Source organism: Aethalodelphis obliquidens, unplaced genomic scaffold (assembly GCF_003676395.1).
Source record: "Aethalodelphis obliquidens isolate GAN/ISIS:26980383/991018 unplaced genomic scaffold, ASM367639v1 scaffold20, whole genome shotgun sequence".
Classification (NCBI taxonomy): Eukaryota; Metazoa; Chordata; class Mammalia; order Artiodactyla; family Delphinidae; genus Aethalodelphis; species Aethalodelphis obliquidens.
In genome coordinates this window covers 11,996,213-12,020,748 of record NW_020837964.1, presented here as the reverse complement: position 1 = coordinate 12,020,748, position 24,536 = coordinate 11,996,213, and the positions used below count along the sequence as shown (strand labels likewise).

The 24,536-nt window shown below is 43.1% G+C and overlaps 2 protein-coding genes across 3 annotated transcripts; one reads left to right on the top strand and one right to left on the bottom strand.

Moving 5' to 3' along the window:
* Positions 1–1,238: 1,238 nt before the first annotated feature.
* KARS1 (lysyl-tRNA synthetase 1) lies at positions 1,239–15,904 on the bottom strand. 2 transcript variants are annotated; one of them, XM_027119217.1, is made up of 15 exons: positions 15,887–15,904; positions 15,656–15,735; positions 11,889–12,048; positions 10,802–10,967; positions 8,227–8,320; positions 7,698–7,884; positions 7,258–7,383; positions 5,735–5,854; positions 4,537–4,699; positions 4,256–4,429; positions 4,014–4,099; positions 3,605–3,690; positions 2,873–2,999; positions 2,070–2,213; positions 1,239–1,526 (listed from the first exon to the last, which is right to left on the bottom strand). In XM_027119217.1, the coding sequence occupies exons 2-15, from the start codon at positions 15,715–15,717 to the stop codon at positions 1,428–1,430; spliced, it is 1,794 nt and encodes a 597-aa protein (XP_026975018.1). In that variant the 5' UTR covers positions 15,718–15,735; positions 15,887–15,904; the 3' UTR covers positions 1,239–1,427. The 2 variants fall into 2 exon arrangements, with proteins under 2 accessions (XP_026975018.1, XP_026975019.1); XM_027119218.1 differs by lacking the exon at positions 15,887–15,904 and adding an exon at positions 13,959–14,138 and having other exon boundaries at positions 15,656–15,742.
* A 26-nt stretch (positions 15,905–15,930) lies between these two features.
* On the top strand, positions 15,931–23,579 carry TERF2IP (TERF2 interacting protein). The gene is made up of 3 exons (XM_027119219.1): positions 15,931–16,632; positions 20,927–21,051; positions 22,360–23,579. Exons 1-3 carry the CDS (start codon positions 15,957–15,959, stop codon positions 22,753–22,755), a joined length of 1,197 nt encoding a protein of 398 aa, XP_026975020.1. The 5' UTR covers positions 15,931–15,956; the 3' UTR covers positions 22,756–23,579.
* Positions 23,580–24,536: the final 957 nt, after the last annotated feature.

Below are 24,536 nucleotides of genomic sequence, written 5' to 3'. Positions count from 1 at the left end.
TTTCTATCTCAAGTCAATGACAACTCTACTTTCCAGTTGGTCAGGCCCCAAACCTTGAAATTATCATTGATTCCTCTTCTTATAACCCACACTGACAGCAGATTCTGTTGACCTCAGGAACACAGGCAAAGTCCAATGGCTCAACCATCACCATCACTTTATACCACCCAAGGCTCAGCCATCATCTCTCCTCAGCCCACTGCTGCAGTGCCACTGTCTCCCTTTCACTCTTGCTTTCCACATGCTAACTAGAACAATCTTTTAAAAACACTGCTCAAAATAAATAAATAAATAAAAAAATAAAAACACTGCTCAAGGGAACTTCCCTGGTGGTCCAGTGGCTAAGACTCCATGCTTCCAATGCAGAGGGCATGGGTTCGATCCCTGGTTGGGGAACTAAGACCCCACATGCCATACGTGGTGTGGCCAACAAACAAACAAAACAACACTGCTCAAAACCCTCCAATGGCTTCACACCTCACTCATAATAAAATACATACTCCTTTGCATGGCTTACAGATGCCTGCATGATCTGGCCCCTTACTGATCTTTACTTTCTCCTCTCCGGCCAAACCAGACCCCTTTGCTGTTCCTCAAAAATGCAGCCCTGTAGTCTGAATCACCCCTTTTCCACTCAGATCTCTGTTTGCAGATCTCTACTTAAATGTCACCTAGAAGAGGTCTTCCCTTCCCACATATGCAACGTAGCACTGCCTCCATCACTTCTATCTAAAATAGCACCTCTGGGGACTTCCCTGGAGGTCCAGTGGTTAAGACTTTACCTTCCAATGCAGGGGGTGGTTGGATCCCTGGTCGGGGAGCTAAGACTCCACATGCCTCGTGGCCAAAAAACCAAAACATAAAGCAGAAGCAATATTGTTAACAAATTCAATAAAGACTTTAAAATAAAATATAATAGCACCTCTGTCCCCTTTCCCTGCTTCATGTTTCTTCTTAGCATGCATCACTATCACAAATATGGATTTACTTGTTTCTTATTTGTTTAGTTGCCCCCCAAACTCCTGCCCCTAAAGCAAGAGTATAGGTTCCACAAAAGCAGGAACTTGGCTTCTGTTCACTGGTGTGTCCCCAATCCCTTGGAACAATGGCTGGCACAGAGCAAACATTAATATAAATTTGTTGAATGAATGAAGTGGTATAATCCTAAACATTCATTATATCAGCTGTCTGAGAAATAAGATGACATTCCAAAAGTAAAAAGAGTGATGAGACAGGAGTAGAGACAAATGGTTTATTTGGTAACAAGGAGTAAAAAGGAATTCTTAATTCCTCTTCTCTCTTTTGATGGCTGACATGAAATGTGATAGTCAAACAGATAGCAACACACACAGGAATTCCCTCGCAGTCCTTGATCTTCTGCACAAACGCAAAGATGCCCAAGTCATACGACTTGCTGTTATTGTTTTCTAGACAGAAGTGCCGGCTGCTGTGCTTTCCAGTCCATCAGTGGTGGCTACATTCTCCTTCTTGTCTTCGGGTTTCATGGCGGGAAACAGAAGCACTTCCTACAGGAGAGAGAATGCATTCTGAAGCTAAGACACACTTTTTCCTGGCTATCCACCTACTCCTTTCTCCCCTCATTACTGTTATCACCAAAACCCGGAGATCTGTGTTCTTTTATTTCAATTCAGTCCCTCTCAGTTACAGAGGATGGAAAAGAAGAAATGCACAGCGCTGCCTAGGGTACAATGTCAAAAGAAGGAATAAACAGAGAGGTTCTCTTCAAATATGATTTCCTCAACTATAAACATGGGATAGCAACAGTTTCTACACATCATAAGCTGACTTAAGCTAAATGAGGTAATGCATGTAGATGGCTTAGCAGGTTCCTTGGATCCTTAAGAAATGTGAACAATCAGTATTTCTTCTGCCTCAGGTTGAAAACCCACCAAATTCTGTAAGGTCAGATGCTCTGCCCCTCCTCTTGTGAAGTCACCTGTAACTTCTCTGCCTGCCCCTCCTCCTAGCCCAAAGCCCTCTCTTTATGCTCCAGGCCCACCACACCCCGCTTCCAACACAGTGGTGCTGTGTTCAGGGTCTCCTCGTACCTTGATGTTATTGGAGTCTGTGAGAAACATGGTGACGCGGTCGATGCCCATGCCCCAGCCACCTGTCGGGGGCAGCCCGTATTCCAGGGCAGTGCAGAAGGTTTCATCTATGAACATGGCCTCATCATCGCCAGCAGCTTTGGCCTGGAAGAGGAGAACCACAGCGCGACGTCGTTCTAGGCTGTGCTCTCTCAGCGTCTGAGTGAGCACGTGAAAATGTCCAGAGGCGTTATCATTCCAGGGATGCTCTGGACACCCAGCACTTGCTGGGAATTGGTTTCCCAGTAACTCCAGGATGGAGTCATTTCTTTCAAAGACCTGGAGGTCAGGACTGATGAATTCTACCTCAGAACACATGCAAATTTCTCTGCGAAATGAAAATACTTCTACTGCCTGGGGCTCTTCGAGTCCAGCGAAACGCATTTTCTTTCAGAGACTGATGGTTCCCAACAGTCTTTCTCCCACTTCCTGAACCACCCATCAGTGGCAGTGCTAGTATAGGCAGCCTGTGGGTGCTGTGGCTTCTCATCCTCACGCCACCTCAATAAATGTACCATCTAAGAAAAATTATGTTCTTGTCAAGTGTCACACTCCTCAAACAGATATTCATGCCTAAGCTCCATTTATATAGAAATTCTAGGGCCCAAACTAGTCAAGTTCTCCATCTTGAAATGTGACTTCCTCCAGTGAAGCCTGTGGCTTTCATTATTCATTGTGCTGAAGTCACCAGGAGTTGCAGACAAGACACAGACCAGGGTTAAGGCTGATATCTTCTGGTGAGTGGGCACACATTCCTTCCTTACCTTGGCCTGTTCTTCAAAAAGCTGCCGCTGTCGCACAGGGTCATTCAGCTCAGTGTAGGCATTGCATATTTCCTTTTTCATGACAAATAGCTCAAAGCGTTCAGTCAGACCCTCTTTAGAGCGGTGCCTGGGGACAGGAGACCAAAGGGGAGGGTGAATATGCAGGTTCAGCAAGAACATCTGGTACAAACAAGGATTCCTGAAATCTAGTTGACTCAAAATTGTTACTGATTGTGACCCATAGCCTGCATGCATTCTTGGCACCAAATCATTTGGTACATTATTGAGGAGGGTTAGAGACAAAGAAGCTTTAATTATCTTCACAACAGGCTGTGTGATAGACTGATACACTGAAATATACCCCCTGTATTCATGCCCTTCTGTAGTCCCTGCCACACCGACTCTGGGCTGCCCATATGACTTGCTCTGGCCAATGGGACATCAGCAGAGGCTTGATGTGTGTTTGCACATCAGGATTTATTCTTTTGGAATGCTTCCACTTGGAACCCTGGCTACGCTGCCAGAGAGGCCCCAGAGGATGAGATCCCATGTGGAGGAGATGCAAGGTGCCCTGGCAGAGTTCCCAGTTGAAAAAAGCCACTTGAGTTACCCTAGCCAACACCACGTACAGCAGAAAGACTACCCACAAACTCCTGAGAATAAACTGTTTTATGCCGCTAAGCTCTGAGGTTATGCAGCAACAGGTAACTGCAACACCGTGCTTTATCTTACCATTTGGCCAGAGGACTCATTATCTGCGGGTGATCACAGATGAACGTAGGATTGATGCACGTCACTTCCAGGAACTCCCCAACAAGCTTAAGGAGAAAGCAGAGTTAGAGAGCCCTTCTAAATGGCATTTTGATCGTCTCCGTCTTGGTGGTAGAGGCCTCGGACCCTAACCCTATACCTGATGCTATAGGGGTTTATCCTAAGCTTCTCAATGGTCAGTAATAAGGTAACGAACATAACTATTTGGCACAGAGCTTAGTACAGCAGGAGTTCAAAACTTGTTCTCTCATTAGAGCTTTCCTCTGTGAAGCTGTAGAAGTTCATTCTCTACAGTGGAGTTCACCTTCATAGGGAGGAAGGGGTGTTACCACTGGATGAGGGCATGTACTAGAAGTGCACGGCCTTTCACCTTATCAAGGAGCCTGGCTGTCGTCCGAGGTGGAGGGCATTCAACAGCTTTTGCCACACAGATATCATCTAGAATTTTGCGAGTTTCTGTAATACAAACATACAAGTTAGGACAGAAAACATCACACTACCCCATTAAGAGGTATATAAAGAGAATAACACGGGAGATTCTAGCCCTGACCTAATCTAATTCAACGCTGAACAGGAACGAGGGCCCTAGAGTGAAGGAGTGCATCACTTTACCTTCCGTTTCGAAGAGCTTAGTTTCTGGCAGCTTCACGCCCAGGGCTTTCTCCAGCTCTTCGACCATGCTGATTTTCCGGAAGGGTGGGGTGAAGTCAATCTCACAGGCTTGGCCCTCTGGGCCATCTGGATGATAGGTGACCTTGTAACCACCTGTAATGTGTTTCACCATCCCTGGGAAAGAAATGTGTCATTTAAAGAGGACCAACAGGAAGTCCAACTGAAAGTGGCACACCAGCCCTGCAGACACGTGTGAAAGACAAAGGGACAGGAGGGGTCACCTGAAATCATCTTCTCTGTGATTTCCATGAGATCATGATAGTCTGCATAGGCCATGTAGAATTCACAGGTGGTGAACTCAGGATTGTGAGTCAAATCAATTCCTTCATTCCGGAACTGGCGTCCGATTTCATAAATCCGGTCAATGCCACCAACCACCAGCATCTAATAACAACACACGGCCGTGGTCATGGCAGCTAATCTTGTCTTACTGGCTAGGGAAAGTGTCTGCCTACAAAAGCTAACTTGGATTTCACAGCTCAAGGCATGCTTTCAGGTCTCTAGCTAAATGCTGAGTGCCCTACTCTCTTTAGGCCTTCGTGGATAGTCATCATTCTGGCTGTCCAGGATCACTGAACTCTCGTCCTTTGTCTGGGGTGTCCCCCATCTTGTGAGTGTGAGCCTCCCCAAGAAAGAAGCCTCTTCTGGGGTTAGGATGTAGGCATGTGACGTAAGTTGCCCAACCTGTGAGACTTCAACATGCAAAGAAGATGCAGTGTTGCACAGAATCCCTTCTGGTGAAGGGGCCAGAGATATCTGGCTTATAGAGGCAGTAACTACAGAAGTCCCAATGGCAACGACCTGTGCCTAGTGCCAAGCTTATGAGTTGTGGTAACTGTCCTGACTGGAAGATACTGGGTTCTTCATGCGAACAGCCCAGTGATATGATTCAGAATCATTTCAGTTGTGTGGCCTCCAAGCCTGATTCTCTGATCTTCCTGGAAATTGTGAGCTTCCTTATATATTCGAATACATTTTTTTTTTTTTTTTTTTTGCTTAAACACCATTAACAGGTTTTGTCATTTGCAAGTAAGAATCTTAAATGACACAGTCTTCGATATTTACTCTGGTGATTTGAGGATATTTCCAACTTTCAGACAGAGATTCAACTCATTCTTCTACAAAAGACTAAAATCAAATTTAATCCAAGGATTATAAACTTAAAAGTATTATGAGATTATGGGAAACAAAGTATGTTAGGAGGATCGGTACACCTAGGAAAGATACCCCCTTTGCCCTATAATGCTCTACTGATCCTATAGATAAATTCCAGAAACGTAACACTCAGAAGCCTGACAATTTAGAATCCTCTCCTGGTTGTTCTACCCTCAATGTTCCTCTTATTTCTGACTGCACCTGTCTAGCCAATATTTTTCAGCCTTCTACTTCTCTAAGGACACAGGAGTTATTATTGACTACCTTATGGTAGAGTTCTGGAGCAATCCTCATATATAAATTCATGTCCAGCTCGTTGTGGTAGGTGATAAAAGGCTTGGCCACAGCTCCCCCTGGGATGATGTTCATCATGGGAGTTTCAATCTAAAAGAGAGGAAAAACATTTAGTTCACAGACAGAGGTCCTCAAACTAGAGTTCTTGGGAATGGCTCAGGCTTTGAATGTGATAGGCTAAGCCTACTATATCCCAAGTAAAAGTTAAGTTCAATAATAATGCATAGGTGCTTGACAAAAAAAGTAGAGATAGCTTGATTTTCTAGAATAGAGTCTCTATTAATACCAAACACCATTAACACAGTACCATAAACTTTCACAAGCTGTTAGTGGGAGTCTAAATGGGTACAGCCTTTCTTGAGTTCAGTTTGCAGTATTTATTAAAAATTGTAACTGCTTATACCCTTTGACTTATTCTACTTCTAGAAATCCATCCTACAGAAACACCTGTCCACGTGTACAAAGATGTTCACTAAAACATTACTGAAGAAAATCAGAAACTTAAACTATCAATAGGGGAAATAATTATAAAGCATCAAAAAGGAATATACATACACACATATATATGGACATGCAAAGGGTCCCAGAATATATCGTGTATGTGTGTGTGTGTGTGTGAGGTTCATTATAATACATACGATGTGATTTCACTTACGTTTAAAGCAAAAAATAAAACCCTGCTAAAACACTTACACATGTACCCCACCTGCAACATGCACAGGAGTGGAGGTATTATAAATATGCAGAGCAAATGGTGAGCAAGGATACATATTCAATTTGTTTTTTTAAAAAATATATTTATTTATTATTTATCTGGTTGCGCTGGGTCTTAGTTGCAGCACGCAGGCTCCTCAGTTGAGGCTCGAGAGTTCCTTAGTGGTGGCATGCAAACTCTTAGTTGCGGCACGCATGTGGGACCTAGTTCCTTGACCAGGGATTGAACCGTGGACCCCTGCATCGGGAGTGCAGCCTTAACCACTGTGCCACCTCAAATTCAAGTTTGGAGAGGGACATTAGCTGAGAAAAAATGAAAGGGGACTTTCAGTTTTGCTTCTATTTATTTCTTTATTGTTTGAATTTGTTGTATGGTAATAGGTACTCACCTTTCTCATAAAATTAGAAAATAAAATTTTTTTCTTTTGCTCTACAAATTTTCCTAAACAACATTTTTTAGTTTAAATAAGTTGAATAAAAATCAAGAAAAATATTTTTTAATGCTACAAAAAAGCAAAATGAGTTGATAACACATTGAACATGGCATTGTTACATTGTGGATGGCCCTCTACTTTGTCCATTATCTTAGAAGTCCTGTCCTACCTTCCTAATCAGGGCACTAAATAAACAAGGTGGAACAAAGACACTGGCAAGAGGAGACTTTTCACTGAGCATGAAGGATACTGACACAGGATGTGCCTGTGGAGAAGGGAAGGGAAGAAGAGTAAGAGGCAAGCACAGAATGCAGCTCATCATGTCAGGTAAGAACTTTCCATCACCTCTAGGAATCCCAACTCATCCAAGAAATGTCTTATGTATGTGATGATCTTAGAGCGGATGATAAACTTCTGCCTCACAAAGTCATTCAGGATCAAGTCCAAGTATCTCTGACGAAACCGTGTTTCCTAAATGAAAAGTAACAGATAAAAATCACTGATGCGTTTGATTCAATGGTATGATAAACCAGAGCCAGGGGGCCACGAAAAATTACCTTGTCTTTTTTTTTTTTTTTTTTTTTTTTTTTTGGTACGCGGGCCTCTCACTGCTGCGGCCTCTCCCGTTGCAGAGCACAGGCTCCGGAAGCGCAGGCTCAGCAGCCATGGCTCACGGGCCCAGCCGCTCCGTGGCATGTGGGATCCTCCCGGACCGGGGCACGAACCCGTGTCCCCTGCATCGGCAGGCGGACTCTCAACCACTGCGCCACCAGGGAAGCCCCTACCTTGTCTTTGAGGCCAAAGTGAAGATGAGGTAACATATGCAAGCAGGGAGACAGCAGTGTGACTTCATAGGGAATGATGCTCAGCTCGCCCTTCTTGGTTTTCCCAGGATTGCCCTGAACTCCAATTATGTCTCCCCGGCGCAGTTTGTTGTTAATGTGAATAAATTCTTCTTCAGATTTATAATTCCTGAATAAATGGAAAACATAATTCAGTATACAGTATCCCAAATTAAAACTGACCACTGGTTTTACTGTGGAACCCTCACTAAAGTGTTAATGTGTACCCAAGAAGAATCTCAGATCCAAGGTCAACTGTTAAAAAGTATTACCTTTTATTTTTAATTGCTCCACAACCCAAGATCAGTCTTTATTCTTCAGGTGACCAGATGGCCCTTTTATTTTCCCAACCATATACCACTCCCTTTAACTTTAATTTCCTATGGGAAAAGAAGACTATATGGGCCTTTGTCCCCAGTCATGTTGCTCTGGGCCAAACTAGAAAGGCCTGTAACTGGGTATTTCTATATACCTGGAATTGGCCATGACTTGCAACTTGACCCCCTCTCCTCGAAGGTCATAGAAGATGAGCTTTCCCCCAGAAGCTCTTTTGGCATGGATCCTACCTAGAGAACAGCAAAAATAATGACAGAAGCAGAAGCTATTTCATGATATCAGTGCCAAAAAAGCTCCCTCTGCAGTTTTTACACCCAGGCAGAATATAAACTAGAACAATTTGATTTTAGCCTGAGGCCTAAGCCCTGCCATTTTCTTCATGACAAAGTTGGCTCCTCATTTAAACCAGTTAAAAGATGTGCAGGAAGATCTGGCTTTTAAAGGTGTTCAATGGATTCCTGGAATGTTGATGGCAGCGTAGTTGTGGGATCTTCCTAAATCTTCACATAAAAATAGAAAGCACAAGGACTTCCCTGGTGGTCCAGTGTTTAAGACTCTGTGCTCCCAATGCAGGGGGCCTGGGTTTGATCCCTGGTCAGGGAACTAGATCCCTCATGCCACAAATAAGACCTGGTGCAACCAAATAAATAGTAAAAAAAAAAAAAAAAAAAAAAAGAAAGCACAATTAGACAGGCAAGCCCAAAAAGCCATGGACAAAATTTACAACAAAATTATGTGGGAAGATATTCCCAAGAATCCCCAAATACAAGCACTGGGGAAAACCACTAAGGGCGCCAAGACCTCTATATGGGAAAAAGCTATGGGAAGCAATGGAGTCTCTGGCAGGTCTGAGAACTGGAAGTCTGCCAAAAAGCCATAGGTATTCACTGGAAAATGTGGCAGGGCTAAGTGGAGGATAGCAGCGGACACGGAGAGGATAGCAGCTTACTAACATACAAGTCAATATAGTTGGCTGCATTAAGAAGGTCTAGGGGATGAAGCCCTTTAGTGTAGCCCCCAAGAACTCTCTAAATTTAACAGCAAGGGATCTCTCCGAAGACAAGGTCCCACAAAATTGAACAAGACCAAGAAAACAGAGACAAAGGAAAGAGAAGGTCCAACAAAAGCGAGAAAGGAGAAGAGCCTGAAAATCCCAGAAAGTAAGCTGCTGTATTTCTGAATGCTCCACAAAAACAACAGAAGAGGGAGCTCAGTGAAGGTGGAAAAGCTATCTGAACGAAGCTTCCTTTTAACACTGAAGAAAATTAATCTCACATGAAAATAAACAACATAAAAGTAGTGAGGTCAAATACCAAAGTTATTAAATTAAAAAAAAGACAATAAGGAGAATAACATCATCACAGGCAACAAAAGCACTAGAAAGACATGCTCAGGAAAAAGCAAAAAATTCTATTTCATGAGCTGAAAGACATTAAGAATATGACACAAAATGTGAAAGAACACAAATTAGAATTAGAAGAAACTAAGAAATGAGACGACACGTTGAAAAAATTAGAAATAAAGGAAAAAATCATCTCAGAAAGGAAGCCTAAATTAGAAGGAAATAAGAGTGAATAAATACAACAAATAATGCCTTAAGAGAATTACACTGGAAAGGAGGATACAATTTAAAAATCAAAGTACAAAAAAAGAGATAAAAAGGAGCCCCAGGGGCTTCCCTGGTGGCGCAGTGGTTGAGAGTACACCTGCCGATGCAGGGGACACTGGTTCGTGCCCTGGTCCGGGAAGATCCCACATGCCTCGGAGCAACTAAGCCTGTGCGCCACAACTACTGAGCCTGTGCTCTAGAGCCCGCAAGCCACGACTACTGAGTCCTCGTGCCACAATTACTGAAGCTCATGCGCCTAGAGCCCGTGCTGTGCAACAGGAGAAGCCACCACAATGAGAAGACGGCGCACCGCAATGAAGAGTAGCCCCCGCTCGCCGCAACTAGAGAAAGCCCGTGTGCAGCAACGAAGACCCCACAAATAAATAAATAAAATGAATAAATTTATTTAAAAAAAAAATAAAGGGCACACTGTGTACCTGAGAATACTGACCCAGAATAACTAACATCAAGACATATTTTAGTGAAAACACTGGACTTTAAAGAAAAAGAAATTTGGGGAGCATTTAAGTATTGGCAGGGGTTCTCTCTGGGTGGTGGGATTATGGGTAATCAAACTTTTCTTTCTTTGCCTTTCTGAATGTTTCAACATTCTAAATTTTCTACAACAAATAGTTTTATATATTTTTTGGGGGGGAAGGTATAAACGAAAGACAGGATTTAATTATCTTTTAAATTAAGGAGAAGATCCCACAAAAGACAGTAAACTCCAAAATAACAGTGCTCTAGAAAAATAGCCTAGTGTAAAGTAGTCTAGGAACACAGATTGCAGTTTTTAGGAGCTCAGGGCCATGGCTCCCACTGATGAAGGGAAGTCCCCATAAAGGACTGTGAATGAGTAGCAGTATCAGGCCAGGGGTCCCCCACAAAGAATGCCCCTTCCTCTGTAGCATCACCACTGGAATGTGACCTCATGCCTCAGGGCTGCTCTACTTTCTGTGAATAGACATACTGGTGCCATCTCTAGTAATGTAGCCTCAGACTTAAGCTTTTTGAGAGCAAGACCACCCCAGACCTTCCTTTGTGCAACTGGAGAGGCCTGCCTGCTGTGGGAGCTCAGCAAACTGCCAGGGAATCTTCCTACCTGCCACCTTTAAGGTGATGTCAGTCAGGTGCTCCCCAGGCTGCAGGTGACTGTATTCTTGGATAAACTGAGTGAGCGAGATGTCGACGTGGAACTTGTGTGGGTATGGGTCTTCCCCACTGACCTTCAGCTGGTGGACTGCTTGGCTGCGGATTTTGAAGTATTGCTGTTAAAAACAAAAAACAAAAGAGCTTTTGAGAAGTTGAACATGGTCAGTCCAGAGGCTTGTCTAACGGAGTTCTGTATTCTGCCTCAGAGGGGCCCCAATACAGTGAGGTTTCTTTAACCAACCCACCTGAATCCTTGAAATCATAGGCTTGGAATATGGAGTGAGATTTGCACTTAAATATGCAGGGTGGCCAGATCCACAGCTGGGAATAAAGGCCAGAATTCCAAAGATTCAACAAAAAGAAAAATCAAATCTCTGCCTAAAATAATGTTTAATTGGTACAGATGGCCCTGGTTACCACTTTTGTAGACACATCTGCTTGGTGAGTCACTTATCTTCCTACTTTCCTGCCCCTGGCCACACACCAGACTTTTTCCCCAAGGCAGGCCCATGGGCCTGGAGGATGTGTAAAAGGAATATTCTATATCAGGGGTCAGCAAACTTATTCTGATGTAACTACTCAACTCTATTGCAGTGTGAAAGCAGTCTTAGACATATATAAACAAATGGGCATGGCTGTGTTTCGACACAATTTTATTTATAAAACCAGGGAGGAGGGATTGGGGTAGTGGTGGCTTTGGCCTGTGGGCCATAGTTTGCCAATCTCTGGGCTAAAGTAAACCCCAGCCCACGTTTAGGGAGACATTTTCTCTGGGGCTGCTATAAGGCCCAGCTAGCTCCAAGGAAGATCAGTCACTTGGAAGTACTGGATTCTCCCAAATATCTGTAAGTAGTCGACAAGAAGAATGCGCAGGGCCTGTGCCTTTAACCAGATGGAGTGGTGGGCCCACCCTCATCCATCCCTGTGCCTGTTTCAGTTCCTATTTATCTCCTTAATCACTGGTCCCAAGGAATTTGCCATAATCCGCATTAGAAGCTTCCCTATGCCCAGCCAGGGCAGTGGTCCCGAGGACTCACGTTTGGGTCCAAGCTCTCCTCCTCCGCACCCACACCATTATCAGCAGTGTGGCTGGTGGCAGCAGCAGGGGCCTGGCTTAGTTGTTTCTCACTGAGCTCCTTCTGCTTGGCCTCCTTCTCTGCTATTTTCTTCTCAGCTTTCAGGCGTCTCTTTAGCTCACTGTCAGGAAGATGAAAATGTTCAACGTGACAGGTGCCTGAAGAGTCCTCTATGATCTGCCCCATAGCTACTTATTAAAAATATGAATAACCTGGGGAAACACTCATGCCCAGTTCTACATGCCCACTGTTAGTCTCTCAGTCACTGAACTCTATATGTGAAACAGACAAGGGAAAAAAATAAACTTAGAATAAAGATGTGAAAGATCTTTCTCAGTCTCTTTTTTCCAGTCTGAGGTCCTTGGCATTAGATCCCAACTAAAATCAAGATAGACAAGGACAAAGAAAACCCTACATATTAATTTATATTTAGAATAGGAAAAAGGTTTTCCAGAAAATCAGCAAGGTAGGCTTTTCTCAAGCTAATCAGGCTTGGGAGCTCCTTGAGGCCAGGGACTGAATCTTAGTTGTTTGGATTCCTCTGCAGAATACGAAGTTCCTAGAGCATCAGATCTGATGTGTGATAAGGTGACATCTCTAGCTTTGTCTGTCATCTCTCTCCCCTCCCGAAAGGAGTGGGTTAGTCTGGGGTGGGGTGAGGAAGAGGGGGCTCTTCAGAGTTCAGGGAGACACTCCACTGACAATCTCTCCCCCAGCATTGATCAAGGCATTGACAATGGCCCTCAGCATTGGCCTCACTCTCCACAATGGAGCCTGACTTTGACAAGAAATTGGGTAGAATAGTGTACAAAGCAGCATAGCACAGGGGATAATATACCATCTTTGGAGCCAGACTGCCTGGGGCTAAATCCTGACACGCCTACCTATCAATTATGTGACTTTGGGCAAGTAACTTAATTTCTTCTGTAAAATAATAATAGACACCCTCCTCCCCAGATGTTGTGAGGATTGAGATAATATACATAAAGAGATGACCCCACCCCTAGCATTTTAGTAACAATGCAAAATGTGAACCATTCTAGGTATCCCTATCTTAACCCTTCACACTCTGCCTCAAGGACAGAAATTTTACAGATGTGGATAAATTTCTTGTCAAATCTCTCACTATTCAAACTCTTCATACTCGTCACCTGAGACTCAAAAACTAAAGCGATTGGTACAACTTGGTTTAAATAACTTGAAAACTTGCTATCTGAACCCAGAAACCAAACAGATTTGGGTAGAGAGGGATACCCTCATTATTCAAATAGACTTGATCATTCCTTTAAACCACCAATGTTAACTGAATATCCTGTCATAACGAACCATGGCAGATGATCCTTAGTCAGGCTTGCATACTGTTTGGCTTCAGGGTCCATTTTAAATTATCTATGAGTTTAGAATAACTCAATTAAAAAAACTTAATTGGAGATTTGAAATGATTATCTTTTAAGTAAGAAAACTGACTCTGAGGGCCTCAAAGTAAGTGTCTCTGGATAAAATCTGTTTTGTAGCAGTTGTGAAGCCACCTTTCTAGAACAGTGTGCTAGATTTATTGTGCTGTCATTCAGTCAGTGGGCACTGAAGCCTCTCTGGTTCTTCCTGGCATTAACATAATGAACTTGTTTTCCATTCAACTGGATGTTGCTCTTTAAGTCAAATCAATAATAAGGATAATCCAAAAAGGTCCTAGGAGTAAGAACTAAGACTAGAAACCAAGTTAATCTCAGGAGCAAAGAAATTCCAGAAAGACAGGGAAGGGAAAATAACCTGCATTAGAAATTCTTTATTCATAAAGGGTTTTGTTCTCAGCACTGTTCTAGAATAAGACCTAAAAGTCATCCCAAAAATCTATGGAGTGAGAATTTGAATTTATTAAAGAGAAACTGAGAAAGGACTATTGGTTTTGGTAGGTAGCAGGGTTGTTTCATTAGCAAGTCCAAAGACTTAGCCAGAGGCTTAACAGATAAGAAACCAAGTAAGGGAAGGATTTTTGCTCCCAGAGCAATAAAGAAGGTAATGGGCACCAACCTTCTTTTATCAAAAAGTGGCTTGTCCTTGTGAATCGTTGTCAAAAGAGCAAGTTGACACAGGCGCAGCTCCCTCTGCCCCCACTGTGCCCAGGACGTTTGGCGCAGGGACCCCCTAACAAGCCTTACAGCAGCTTGCGTCAACATGGCAGATTACCCTGGAACTAATGATTACCACCACCTAACAGGAAACACAGAGATGTGGTGTCAGATGGGACAGACAGTACACATACTCCCAGCCAGCACTCCTACTCTTATGGGTTGGGTGCGGGGAGAAGGCGAGGTTACGAAACCTTTTAGTGTCCCGTTTTACATAAGACCCTCTCAACTGACATCAACCCTGTAACACTCACTGTGCTGCAAATTAACTGACAGTGTTCTCATTCCTGGCTATGGTAAGATGGTGCTTATTTGGGGTCAACAGCAAGTCAGTCAATGGTTTACGGGTAGAAATGCTCACAACAGTCTAGAAAATGGGAATGTTTCTGAAGCCCCTGACATGTAGTTTCTCTCTTGGTGATGAAATACCTGTCCACAAAGATGGCAATGGGAAGCATACAAAACATCACCATCAACTGCAAACTCTAGAGGAAGCTAAAAACAAGCCACACAAAAGCACCTGAATCAAAGACAAGCCTTGTTTGGAGCTCCAGGAGCAAGGAGGAAAGAAGAAATTCAGAAAGAGTCTTAGACTACATTAAGTTTATACATTAACACTGGAAGGCAACAGAACGACAGAGATCATGTTCTTTATTGCCTTAAAATAAATGTGGCCTTGAATGAATCACCTGGCAGGGAGCCTATCTGTTTTTAAACTTGGAGAAAATAACTGGCATACAATGGTGCTCACTAAAGATTCACACCAAGGAAGTTCCAAGAGCAATTAAGAAACAGAACTAAAAGAATGCACTAAAGCAGGCATTATATGCAATAAACTAACTTCTCTCCGATGCCTCTGGAACGGTACTATATTTATGTACTGTCCTTAGGCGTACTGAGGAACTAGTCACTCAGATCATTACCTATGTTCTATGAAGAACTCCGGTTGAGAAGGAGTGTAGTATTAAGAGAATACAAGACACAGTCAGTGAAAGGGCGGCTAATCTTAACTTATTTATATTCACCTTCATACTCCAAGGATTTGGAGTGATTAACAAAGATACATCCAGCAGAGCTAAGTGCAGTTTGGTGTACCCGGCTAAATAAGACAGTCTCTACTGCCAGACATACTCACAATGCTCTAACCCATATGGAGAGGTGTACGACACAGTTTAAGAACTGATCCCTTTAATACAAAGGGTTCAGAATGGCCTTTGATACATAAAGTTCGAACGTTGAAGGTGCTTCTGAAAAGCTAGGGTATTTAACATTTCTCCAACTTCTTTACCGGGGTGTGGCACAGTAACGCATTGCTCGGAGAAAAGGGAAGGAGTAAATTTCGCTTTTCTCTGTCCCCGCCCAGTTCTCCACATTCTTACTCCAAGAGTACGAGAAGGAGGAAGGGCCCAACCAGCGGGGGGCCCCCGGGCATCCTGGGGGATGTAGTTTCGGGGCGCAGCGACTACGTCCCAGCATGTTCATACCCACGAGAACGAGCAGGAAGGCCCCAGGCACAGCCGCCTCGGCCGGAGCCTCGAGGCGCCTTCTAGTTCAGACTCTCCGACAGCAAAGGTTTTAATGACCTGCTGCGACACTTACTTTTTGCTCAGTTTCGGCTCGCAGTCGTCCACTTTAACTTCAGGTCCCTGCACCGCAGCCATCTTCCCAGAGGGCCGGACCTAAAGAGAACGAGGGTCGCACGGCAATTTCCAGGTCACGCTCAGAAGCCCCGCCTCTTCCGGGGAAAGGGGGCGGGCACTGCTCTGTGCAACTGCAGCGCAGGCGTAGTACGGGGTTGTGGGGCGGCGGCAGTAGCGTCTGGAGCGTTACCTCAGGCACTGGGGCTCTGTACGCCGCGCGTTGGCAAGACGGCACCTTCTTCTGGTGCTCGGCGTGAGCTATGGCTGAGGCGATGGATTTGGGCAAAGACCCCAATGGGCCAACCCATTCCTCGACTCTATTCGTGAGGGAGGATGGCAGCTCCATGTCCTTCTACGTGCGTCCCAGCCCGGCGAAGCGCCGGCTCTCGACGCTCATCCTGCACGGCGGCGGCACCTTGTGTCGCGTGCAGGAGCCTGGGGCCGTGCTGCTGGCTCAGCCCGGGGAGGCGGCGGCCGAGGCCTCGGGCGACTTCATTTCTACGCAGTACATCCTGGACTGCGTGGAGCGCAACGAGAGGCTCGAGCTGGAGGCCTACCGGTTGGGCCCGGCTCTAGGGGCCGACCAGGCCCCAGAGACGAAGCCCGGGGCTCAGGCTGGGGGCGCCGCCTCCACGGAGCCCGAGCTGCAGCCGCACGCGGGGCGGATCGTCTTCACGGACGCGGACGACGTGGCCATCTTGACGTACGTGAAGGAACATGCCCGCTCGCCCAGCTCCGTCACCGGCAACGCCTTGTGGAAAGCGATGGAGAAGAGCTCGCTCACCCAGCACTCGTGGCAGTCCATGAAGGACCGCTACCTCAAGCGCCTGCGGGGCCAGGAGCATAAGTACCTGTTGGGGGAGGCCCCAGTGAGCCCCTCCTCCCAGAAACTCAAGCGGAAAACTGAGCAAGACCCCGAGGATGCTGATAGCGGGGGTGAGGCTTGCTGCGAACGCGCGAGCCCTCTGCTGTCCCCTGTGTGAGGCGGGGGCGTCGGCCTCTTTCCTCTTCTGTTGGGCGTCCATGTTGGCGTCTTGGGGGAGCATCGTCCAGCCCCCTCCTCACCCCCCCTTTGACATCCGGGTAATATTGCGCCGTTTTCTAAGGTCTCTCTTAATTCACTTTTCCAATAACTGGGGTATTGGCATGGTCCGATATTCAAAAGGTGCAGAAAGAGTATGTGGAAAATTCTCCCCCCTTTCCTTTCCCACCAGCTACCTAGTTCCCCCCCCCCCCCAGAGACGACGGGGAACCAGCTTCTTGGGTATCTTTTAAGAGATTTCCCAGACTCGTTTTAAAAAATAGTTCTTGTGTATTCAGGTACATTCAGTATAAGACGTTTTAAAGCCATGCCTGCCAGACCAGCTTATTTTAATTTCTTGGCTTAAATGGCTGCATATTCACATAAGAAGGTTCTCAGTGGGAAGTCGTTTCCACGTTTCGCTCAGGTGAAGTGTATTTCTAACGCAGTTGAACAGAATATTGGGATTCAGGGCCGGTTAGGACACAGTGCATAGCTGTTGAGATGCTTCACTTCTGATAAAACGGGTATTGACAGCGTAAACTGACAGACCCTTTTGTTTAAAGAGTCATGCTGCTTCCTCAGCTTCTCTTTCCTTATGTGGCTATTCTGCATAACAGTTGAAATCTGGGAAGGCAAATCTGTTAATCCTATTCAGTATGCTTAGTAGGAATTTTGTTTTTGGTAAAAGTGACATTTGAGATTCATTCATTCAACAGATGTTTGAGTGCCAGACCTTTATCCTGCTGGGATATAACAGTAAATAAAACTCCCTTCAGTCATGGAGTTTAAAATGCTAGCTGGGCAGCGGGAAGTGCTACAGAAAAAAATAAATCAGGGTAAGGGCCGGAGAGGAGGAGGTTTTCTACAGGATGAGAAGGGAAGGTCACTACTGTAAGCTGATGCTTGAGCAGAGACCAGAGGAAATGAAAGAACTCAGCAGTTGGTTATCTGAGAAAGTATTTCAGGCTTAGGGAGTATTAAGTACAAAGGTCCTGAGGTGGAGTATAGCTGGTGTGTTCTTGGAGCAACAGAGACCTGTGTGGCTGGGATGGAGGAAGCAAGAGGGAGAATTCTTGGAGAGACTGGGCTGTGTGTGTGGGTGAAGGAGATCATGTAGGGCCCTGATTTTAAATCAGTGGTGTGGAGATGGCTGGTAGACCAATTGGAACTTGGGACAAAATTAAGCTGGATTCACCCTACTCAGTGTTTTGATATTCAGGCATTTAAATGTAAAAATTAAAATCATAAAATGACCAGGAGAAAATGTGGATGAGTATCCTTTTTTGTTTTTTGTGGGTTTTTTTTTTGGCCGCGGCTTGCAGGGTTCCCTGACCAGGGGTCAAACCCAGGCCCAAGGCAGTGAAAGCACAGAGTCTTAACCACTGGACTGCCAGGGAATTCCCGAGTATCCTTTTTATTTTAAAATTTTATTTATTTATTTTGAATTAATTAATTTTATTTTATTATTTATTTTTGGCTGCGTTGGGTCTTTGTTGCTGCACGTGGGCTTTCTCTAGTTTCGGAGGGTGGGGGCTACTCTTCATTGCTGTGCGCAGGCTTCTCATTGCTGGGGCATGTGGGATGTTCCCCGACCAGGGCTTGAACCCGTGTGCACTCATTGGCAGGCGGATTCTTAACCACTGCGCCAGTAGGGAAGTCCTCGAATATCCCTTTTAATAGTTACATGTTGATAGTTCTGAAACCAGGAAGACTAAGAAAAAACTTTATATATTTGATTACTTAAAATTTAAAGCTTCTCATGATAAATAAAGTCAGAGGGCAAACTGGAAAAGTATTTTCAATACGTTGCAACAGAGTGAGTTTCCTTAATATCCAAAGAGCTTGTAGAAGTTAGTAAGTAAAAGAAAAACTAGTAGAAAAGTGAGCAAAGGAAATGGAACAGGAAGTTTCCAGAAAAGGAAATAGATAAATGGCAAATAAACAAATGCAGAAATATTGTTACTGAATAAAAATAAATTAGACCCTGAGGGGACTTCCTTGGCTGGCCAGTGGTTAAGAGTCCGTGATTCCACTGCAGGGCGCACGGTTCGATTCCTGGTCAGGGAACTAAGATTCCCCCCCCCCCCTTGCCATAAGGCGCAGCCCCACAAACAAAAAATTACACCCTGAGCAGAGGACCAGTACAAGCCATGCCTGGACTTCTGCCCATGGAAACTGAAATAAGTGTGTCTGGTGTGTTTTTTAGAAAAGTAGATCAGAGCAAGGCAATGTCATATTTTATCAGTTAGATTGGCAATAACTAACAAAATGGGTAATACCCAGAGTTAACGAGGTATATGAAAACAAGTACACTCCTACATTATTAATAGAAGGAAATCGGTGCAATTTCTTTGGAAGGAATTTTGACACCATCTGACGACATTTAAAATACATGTTCCCTTAAACATGGTAATTATTGCCTCTAGGAATTTATCCTCAGATATACTCCAAGTGTAAAAGAGTACATAGTGAAAAGTGAGTCTCACTGCTCCATACCCCTTCCCCCGCTTCCTCTCCCAGAGGCAACCACTGTTGTTGTCCCGTTTGTGTCCTTTTTGCTCATAGTAACACTAGCACACTAGACAGAAGTTTGTTCTGCAGTTTGCTTTCTTTTTTTAACTTAATAGATCTTGAAGCTTTTGTGTGTCTGCTCATTGTTTGCTTCATTCCTTTCTTGTTCATTGCATTGTGTTTCATTATGTGAGCCATAATTTGTTTACACTTTTTATTATGGAAAATTTCAAACATTTACAGAAGTAGAAAGAGAATAGTATAATGCACGTACCCATCACCCAACTTCACCTGATTATAGTTTGTGGCCAGTTTTTTCATCTACACCTTTCATCCTGACTTCTGGGATTATTTTGAAGCCAGTGCCAGGCATTATCCCATTTTTTTTTTATCAGTTTCAGCAAGTATCTCTAAAATGTAAGGCTTCTTTTTAAAATTTTATGTAAAATAAAATTGACTTATTTTGGTGTACAGTTATATATTTAAATTTTTTTTATTGTGGTAGAATATATATTAGATAAAATATACCATTTTAGCTGTTTTTAAGTGTTTAGTTCAGTAGCACTAAGTATGTTCACATTGTGATGCAGTCATCACCACGATCCATCTCTAGAACATTTTCGTCTTCCAGAACTGAAATTTGTACCTATTAAACACCAACCCATGTTGCAACATGTGTGAGAATTTTGTTCCTAGTGTTTCCACATCTTGGATATTGTGAATAATGCTGCTGTAGTATGGGTTACTAATACCTGTTTGAAACCCTGCTTTTTTTTTTGGGTGTATTCTCAGAAGTGGAATTGCTGGATCATATGGTGATTATATGTTTAATATTTTAAGAAACTGCCATACAGTTTTCCAGTTAGGTGTTTTAACACATGTACAGATGGTGATGTAACCACCAAAATCAGGATACAGAACAATTCCATCACAAAAAATCTCTCTCGTGTTGCCCCTTAGTAGTCAGTCTTTGTTAAGTGGAAAATAGCAGAGTTAAGTCCTCAGAGAACAAAGACTAAAAGGGAAATAGGAGGATGTTTAGCTTTAGGAGGCTCTCCTTTCTGTAGATTGTATGTGGTGGATTGTGGTAGACCCCCAGATCTATCTTCCCCTGGGAGAACTGCCTTACCCAAGGTTCTGTCATTCTAGGCTAGCATCCAATGACTAATCTATGCGCGGTTAAAATAACATCTTGGCTCCTTTGCCCCAACTTGGTCAACTCTGTAGGGCCTTCCTAGCTCCAGACTTCTACATGGTTTCAGTTGCGGCCTTGTTGGAACTCTCACAGCTCTCAGCTTCTTTCTGCCCAGTGAACACTCCTTAATCAACACCTTACCTGTTAATCTCCATCTCAGAACCTACTTCCCAGACAACCCAATTTATGGCACAGTTTTGTTAATTTGCAAGATCTATAAATACAAAGCGAAAAATGAATTAAACTTGAAGAGTATTTTTATTTTACGTATCAGAACCTAGGAAAATTACCACCATTTTTATTGTACAACTTTTCAGAAGCAAGAGTAGAAATTATTGAACATGCATGTCATATTTTTCTTACCCTTCTGATCAAAAACATATTTTCTAATAGGAAAAAAGTGCAGGCTCACTTCTGGCCCAGAGCTCACAGAGCATTTACTATATTTTTGGTTTCTGTAAAAAAGGCTAATTCTAATCTGGTGCTGTTCTGTTTAATAGAACCACAGAATAAGAGAACTCCAGACTTGCCTGAAGAAGAATTTGAAAAGGAAGAGATCAAGGAGAATGAAGAAGCAGTCAAAAAGATGCTTGTAGAAGCCACCCGGGAGTTTGAAGAGATTGTGGTATGTTAACTAGATTTAACTCATGTTTTTTTCCTATGTCCATTCTCCTCCTTTGAAATTGGTCTTCCCATCTGTTCTTTTTATATACCTGAGGCCCAGAAAGGTAAGAGAGAAATTCAAGATGGAGGAGGAAAATGGAAGGTGAGACTGATCAAGGTTCTGGGCATGTACTTTTAGTTTTTGGTAGGATGATTTAAGGAGGAGGGGAGGGAGAAAGATGGGGGAGAATTATTTTTAAGCAGTATAAAGCATCTTACTTTGAGTACTTTCATCTGTAAGTTTTTCTAAGTTAAGTTTGCGGATTTATCTTTTTAAAATGTTTTTATTCTCAGGTAAAAGTAATTTTTTAAAGAGGTTAATTTTTTATCAAGCAATTTTAGCTCTTTGTATACTTAGAGCTTTTTTAGAATTTTTTAGCTCTTCCATATTCAGTTAAGTTCTAAAACTTTGTTGGAATCCCATATTTAATCATAGTTATAGAGAAAGGCAACCATAAAATAATGAGTAATAAAAAAATCCAAATTATATGTGCATATCTTCTCTAAGAAAAAGGATCTTGTTAATTAACTTTTCTTACTAACACTAAGAAAAATGGTTATGTATCAGTCTAAAACAGGAAAATAATTTAAAGTTCATTTAATTTAAAGTTGGTTCATTTTCCGTAAACTTTCAAATACTCTCAACAACTCTCAAACATGGCCTACATAGGTCTCCTCTCATATAACACGCTTCGTAACGTGCCTAAATATAGTGTAGTGTGGAGACCCTCATATATTCATACAGCAATGTTTTTTGAGTACTTACCATGTGAAGGCATTGGTAGGCACTGGGGATATAGTGATGAGCAAAACATAACATTTCCTGCCCTATGGAGCTTACAATCTGAGAGTGAAGTCAAATTTTTAACAAATAATCTAGTGCATACATGTGTATACATATATGTGTATGCACATAACATTTATTTTTCACATTCAGTGTAGCTTCTAATGTTCTGTTGGAATACCATATACATACACGTACGTACATATGTACACATGCATACACACACACACACACACTCCATCCACACTCACACTTCTCCTTACCCTATCATATACATACATATATATACACATACATACACATATGCACACATCCAACATGAGTAAATGTAAGAAGGAACATAGCACATAAGAGGAACTGAAGGAAGTCCAGTGTGATTGGGGTGAAAAGGGCAAGGAAGTGGTAGCTGGGAGAGACCAGATATTTTAAGAGTAAGTATTCATGACTTGGTAATTAGTAACTGGTCATATTCATCACTTTCTCTAGGTGGATGAGAGCCCTGATTTTGAAATACATATAACAATGTGTGATGATGATCCACCCACACCTGAGGAGGACTCAGAAACACAGCCTGATGAGGAAGAAGAAGAAGAAAAAGTTTCCGCACCAGAGGTGGGAGCTGCCATTAAGATCATCCGGCAGTTAATGGAAAAGTTTAACTTGGATCTGTCAACAGTTACACAGGCCTTCCTAAAAAATAGTGGTGAGCTGGAGGCTACTTCCTCCTTTTTAGAGTCTGGTCAGAGGGCTGATGGGTATCCCATTTGGTCCCGACAGGATGACTTAGATTTGCAAAAAGATGATGAGGGTACCCGAGATGCACTGGTCAAAAAATTTGGTGCTCAGAATGTAGCTCGGAGGATTGAATTCCGAAAGAAATAATTGGCAAGATAATGAAAAAAAAAGGTTTGGCACATAAGGCATTAAAAATTTTTTTTGTGACTATTGAACTTCAGAGATTTTTACATTGGAACTGACACTCATCTTTTGACCAATGCTATTGTTGCTCTGTGAGTCCTAGATTTTGTAGCCAAGCAAAGTTGGAGGATGAAAATAAAAGAAATTGGATATATTTAGAGCTGTTCCTGGCAGTATCAATGTGTTTGTACAAGGAAAATCAAAAACAGAGAGGTTGGTTTACATAGTAATAACCGCTTTCTGGAATGGAATCCCTGCTGTATTGGTGAGAGGAGCTAGTGACAAAGTCAAAGGCGGAAAGTTAGATGGGTTGTTTCAGAAAGCATAAATAAAGAGCCTCCTATCCTTTGGCAGAAGCTTCTCTAGATTATGATAGATTCCAAATCAAGAATCTAGGAATGTGGAAAGATTTAATTACAAGGCCTTTGAACATGGACTGTCCCAAACCCTTGCATCCCCCAGTGAACTCTGATTTCTGGGCTGCTTTGAAAACCCCATATTCCTTTTGCCAACTTATATTTGGGGAGCCTGTTCGTTGGCTGTTCTTTTCTTCAAGTCTGTGTCAGTTAAGTCTCTACCATGTGTTTCTTTATCTACCATCCAGTTTTGTTTAAAACACAAAAATTTAGAGAGTCTTGGGAAAAGTCTTACTTGGTTACTAGGAATGTGTTTTTATTTATTGAGGATAGTTTTGTGCTAAGAATAGTGTTAGATTTAAAAATTAGAGGATTAATTCCTCTTTGTTGTGTTGATTTCATTATTGAAAATAAATAGAACTTTGTATTTGAGTCTCCACAAAGTGTTTTCTTTGATTGTGTTCACAAAACCTTTTAGGTATAAAAACCATAAAGGAACTAACATTTTTGGCTCTTAGTAATTAGAACTAATAAAGAGTTCCATTTAAAACTAATGGGTTATTAGAAAGAAACTGTTTCTTCTGGGTGGAGCAAAGAGAAGATCTGTGTCAGGGACTGTGAAAGATAGCATAACAAGGTGAACTGCTGAGAGTCAAAAGGGAAGAGAAGCCAATAAGGAACCATCCGGTGTGTAATAGAAGGTGTCAGTGCCTGTCCCAAATGCCTGAGCACTCACCATTCCAGCACTTGCCACCATCAGGAGTCCTACTGCAATCACCTTCCTAAGGCTCCCTCTCTGCTTGAAGTGCTGTGGAGTTAATGCCCGTGAGAGCAGCTTTCAGCTAATGGTGAATAGGAATCAGAGGATGCATCCCAGCTTCCTTGCTCACCAGAGAACTGACAGCTGAATATTTGAGTTACCCGAGTGGAGTTATCCCATACCATCCGAGGCCGCCAGTAGAAGAAAGCATAGTTGCCCACAGTGGTATGAATGCACCTGCATAGACCTCCTCTTATTTTACATACCCACTTCCCTACTAGTGCATCCTGGAATCATCAGTTAAATTCACATTTTTTCCTTAGAGTCTGCTTCTGGGAGAACCCAGCCTAAAGCAATGCATTTAACCTTTTACTCCTCCTTAGAATGTTGAAAGGATACAACACACACCCAGCAGTAAACGTAGCTCACTACAGTAGTGTTTCTTTTTTTTTTGGCTGTGGTGCACGGCATGTGGGATCTTAGTTCCTTGACCAGGGATTGAACCCACGCCCCCTGCAGTGGAAGCATGGAGTCTTAACCTCTGGACCACGAGGGAGGTCCCCACAGTAGTGATTCTTAAATGGGGCTTGGGAGGGGTTGGGTGGTGGATATTTGTTTAAAATGGGTTC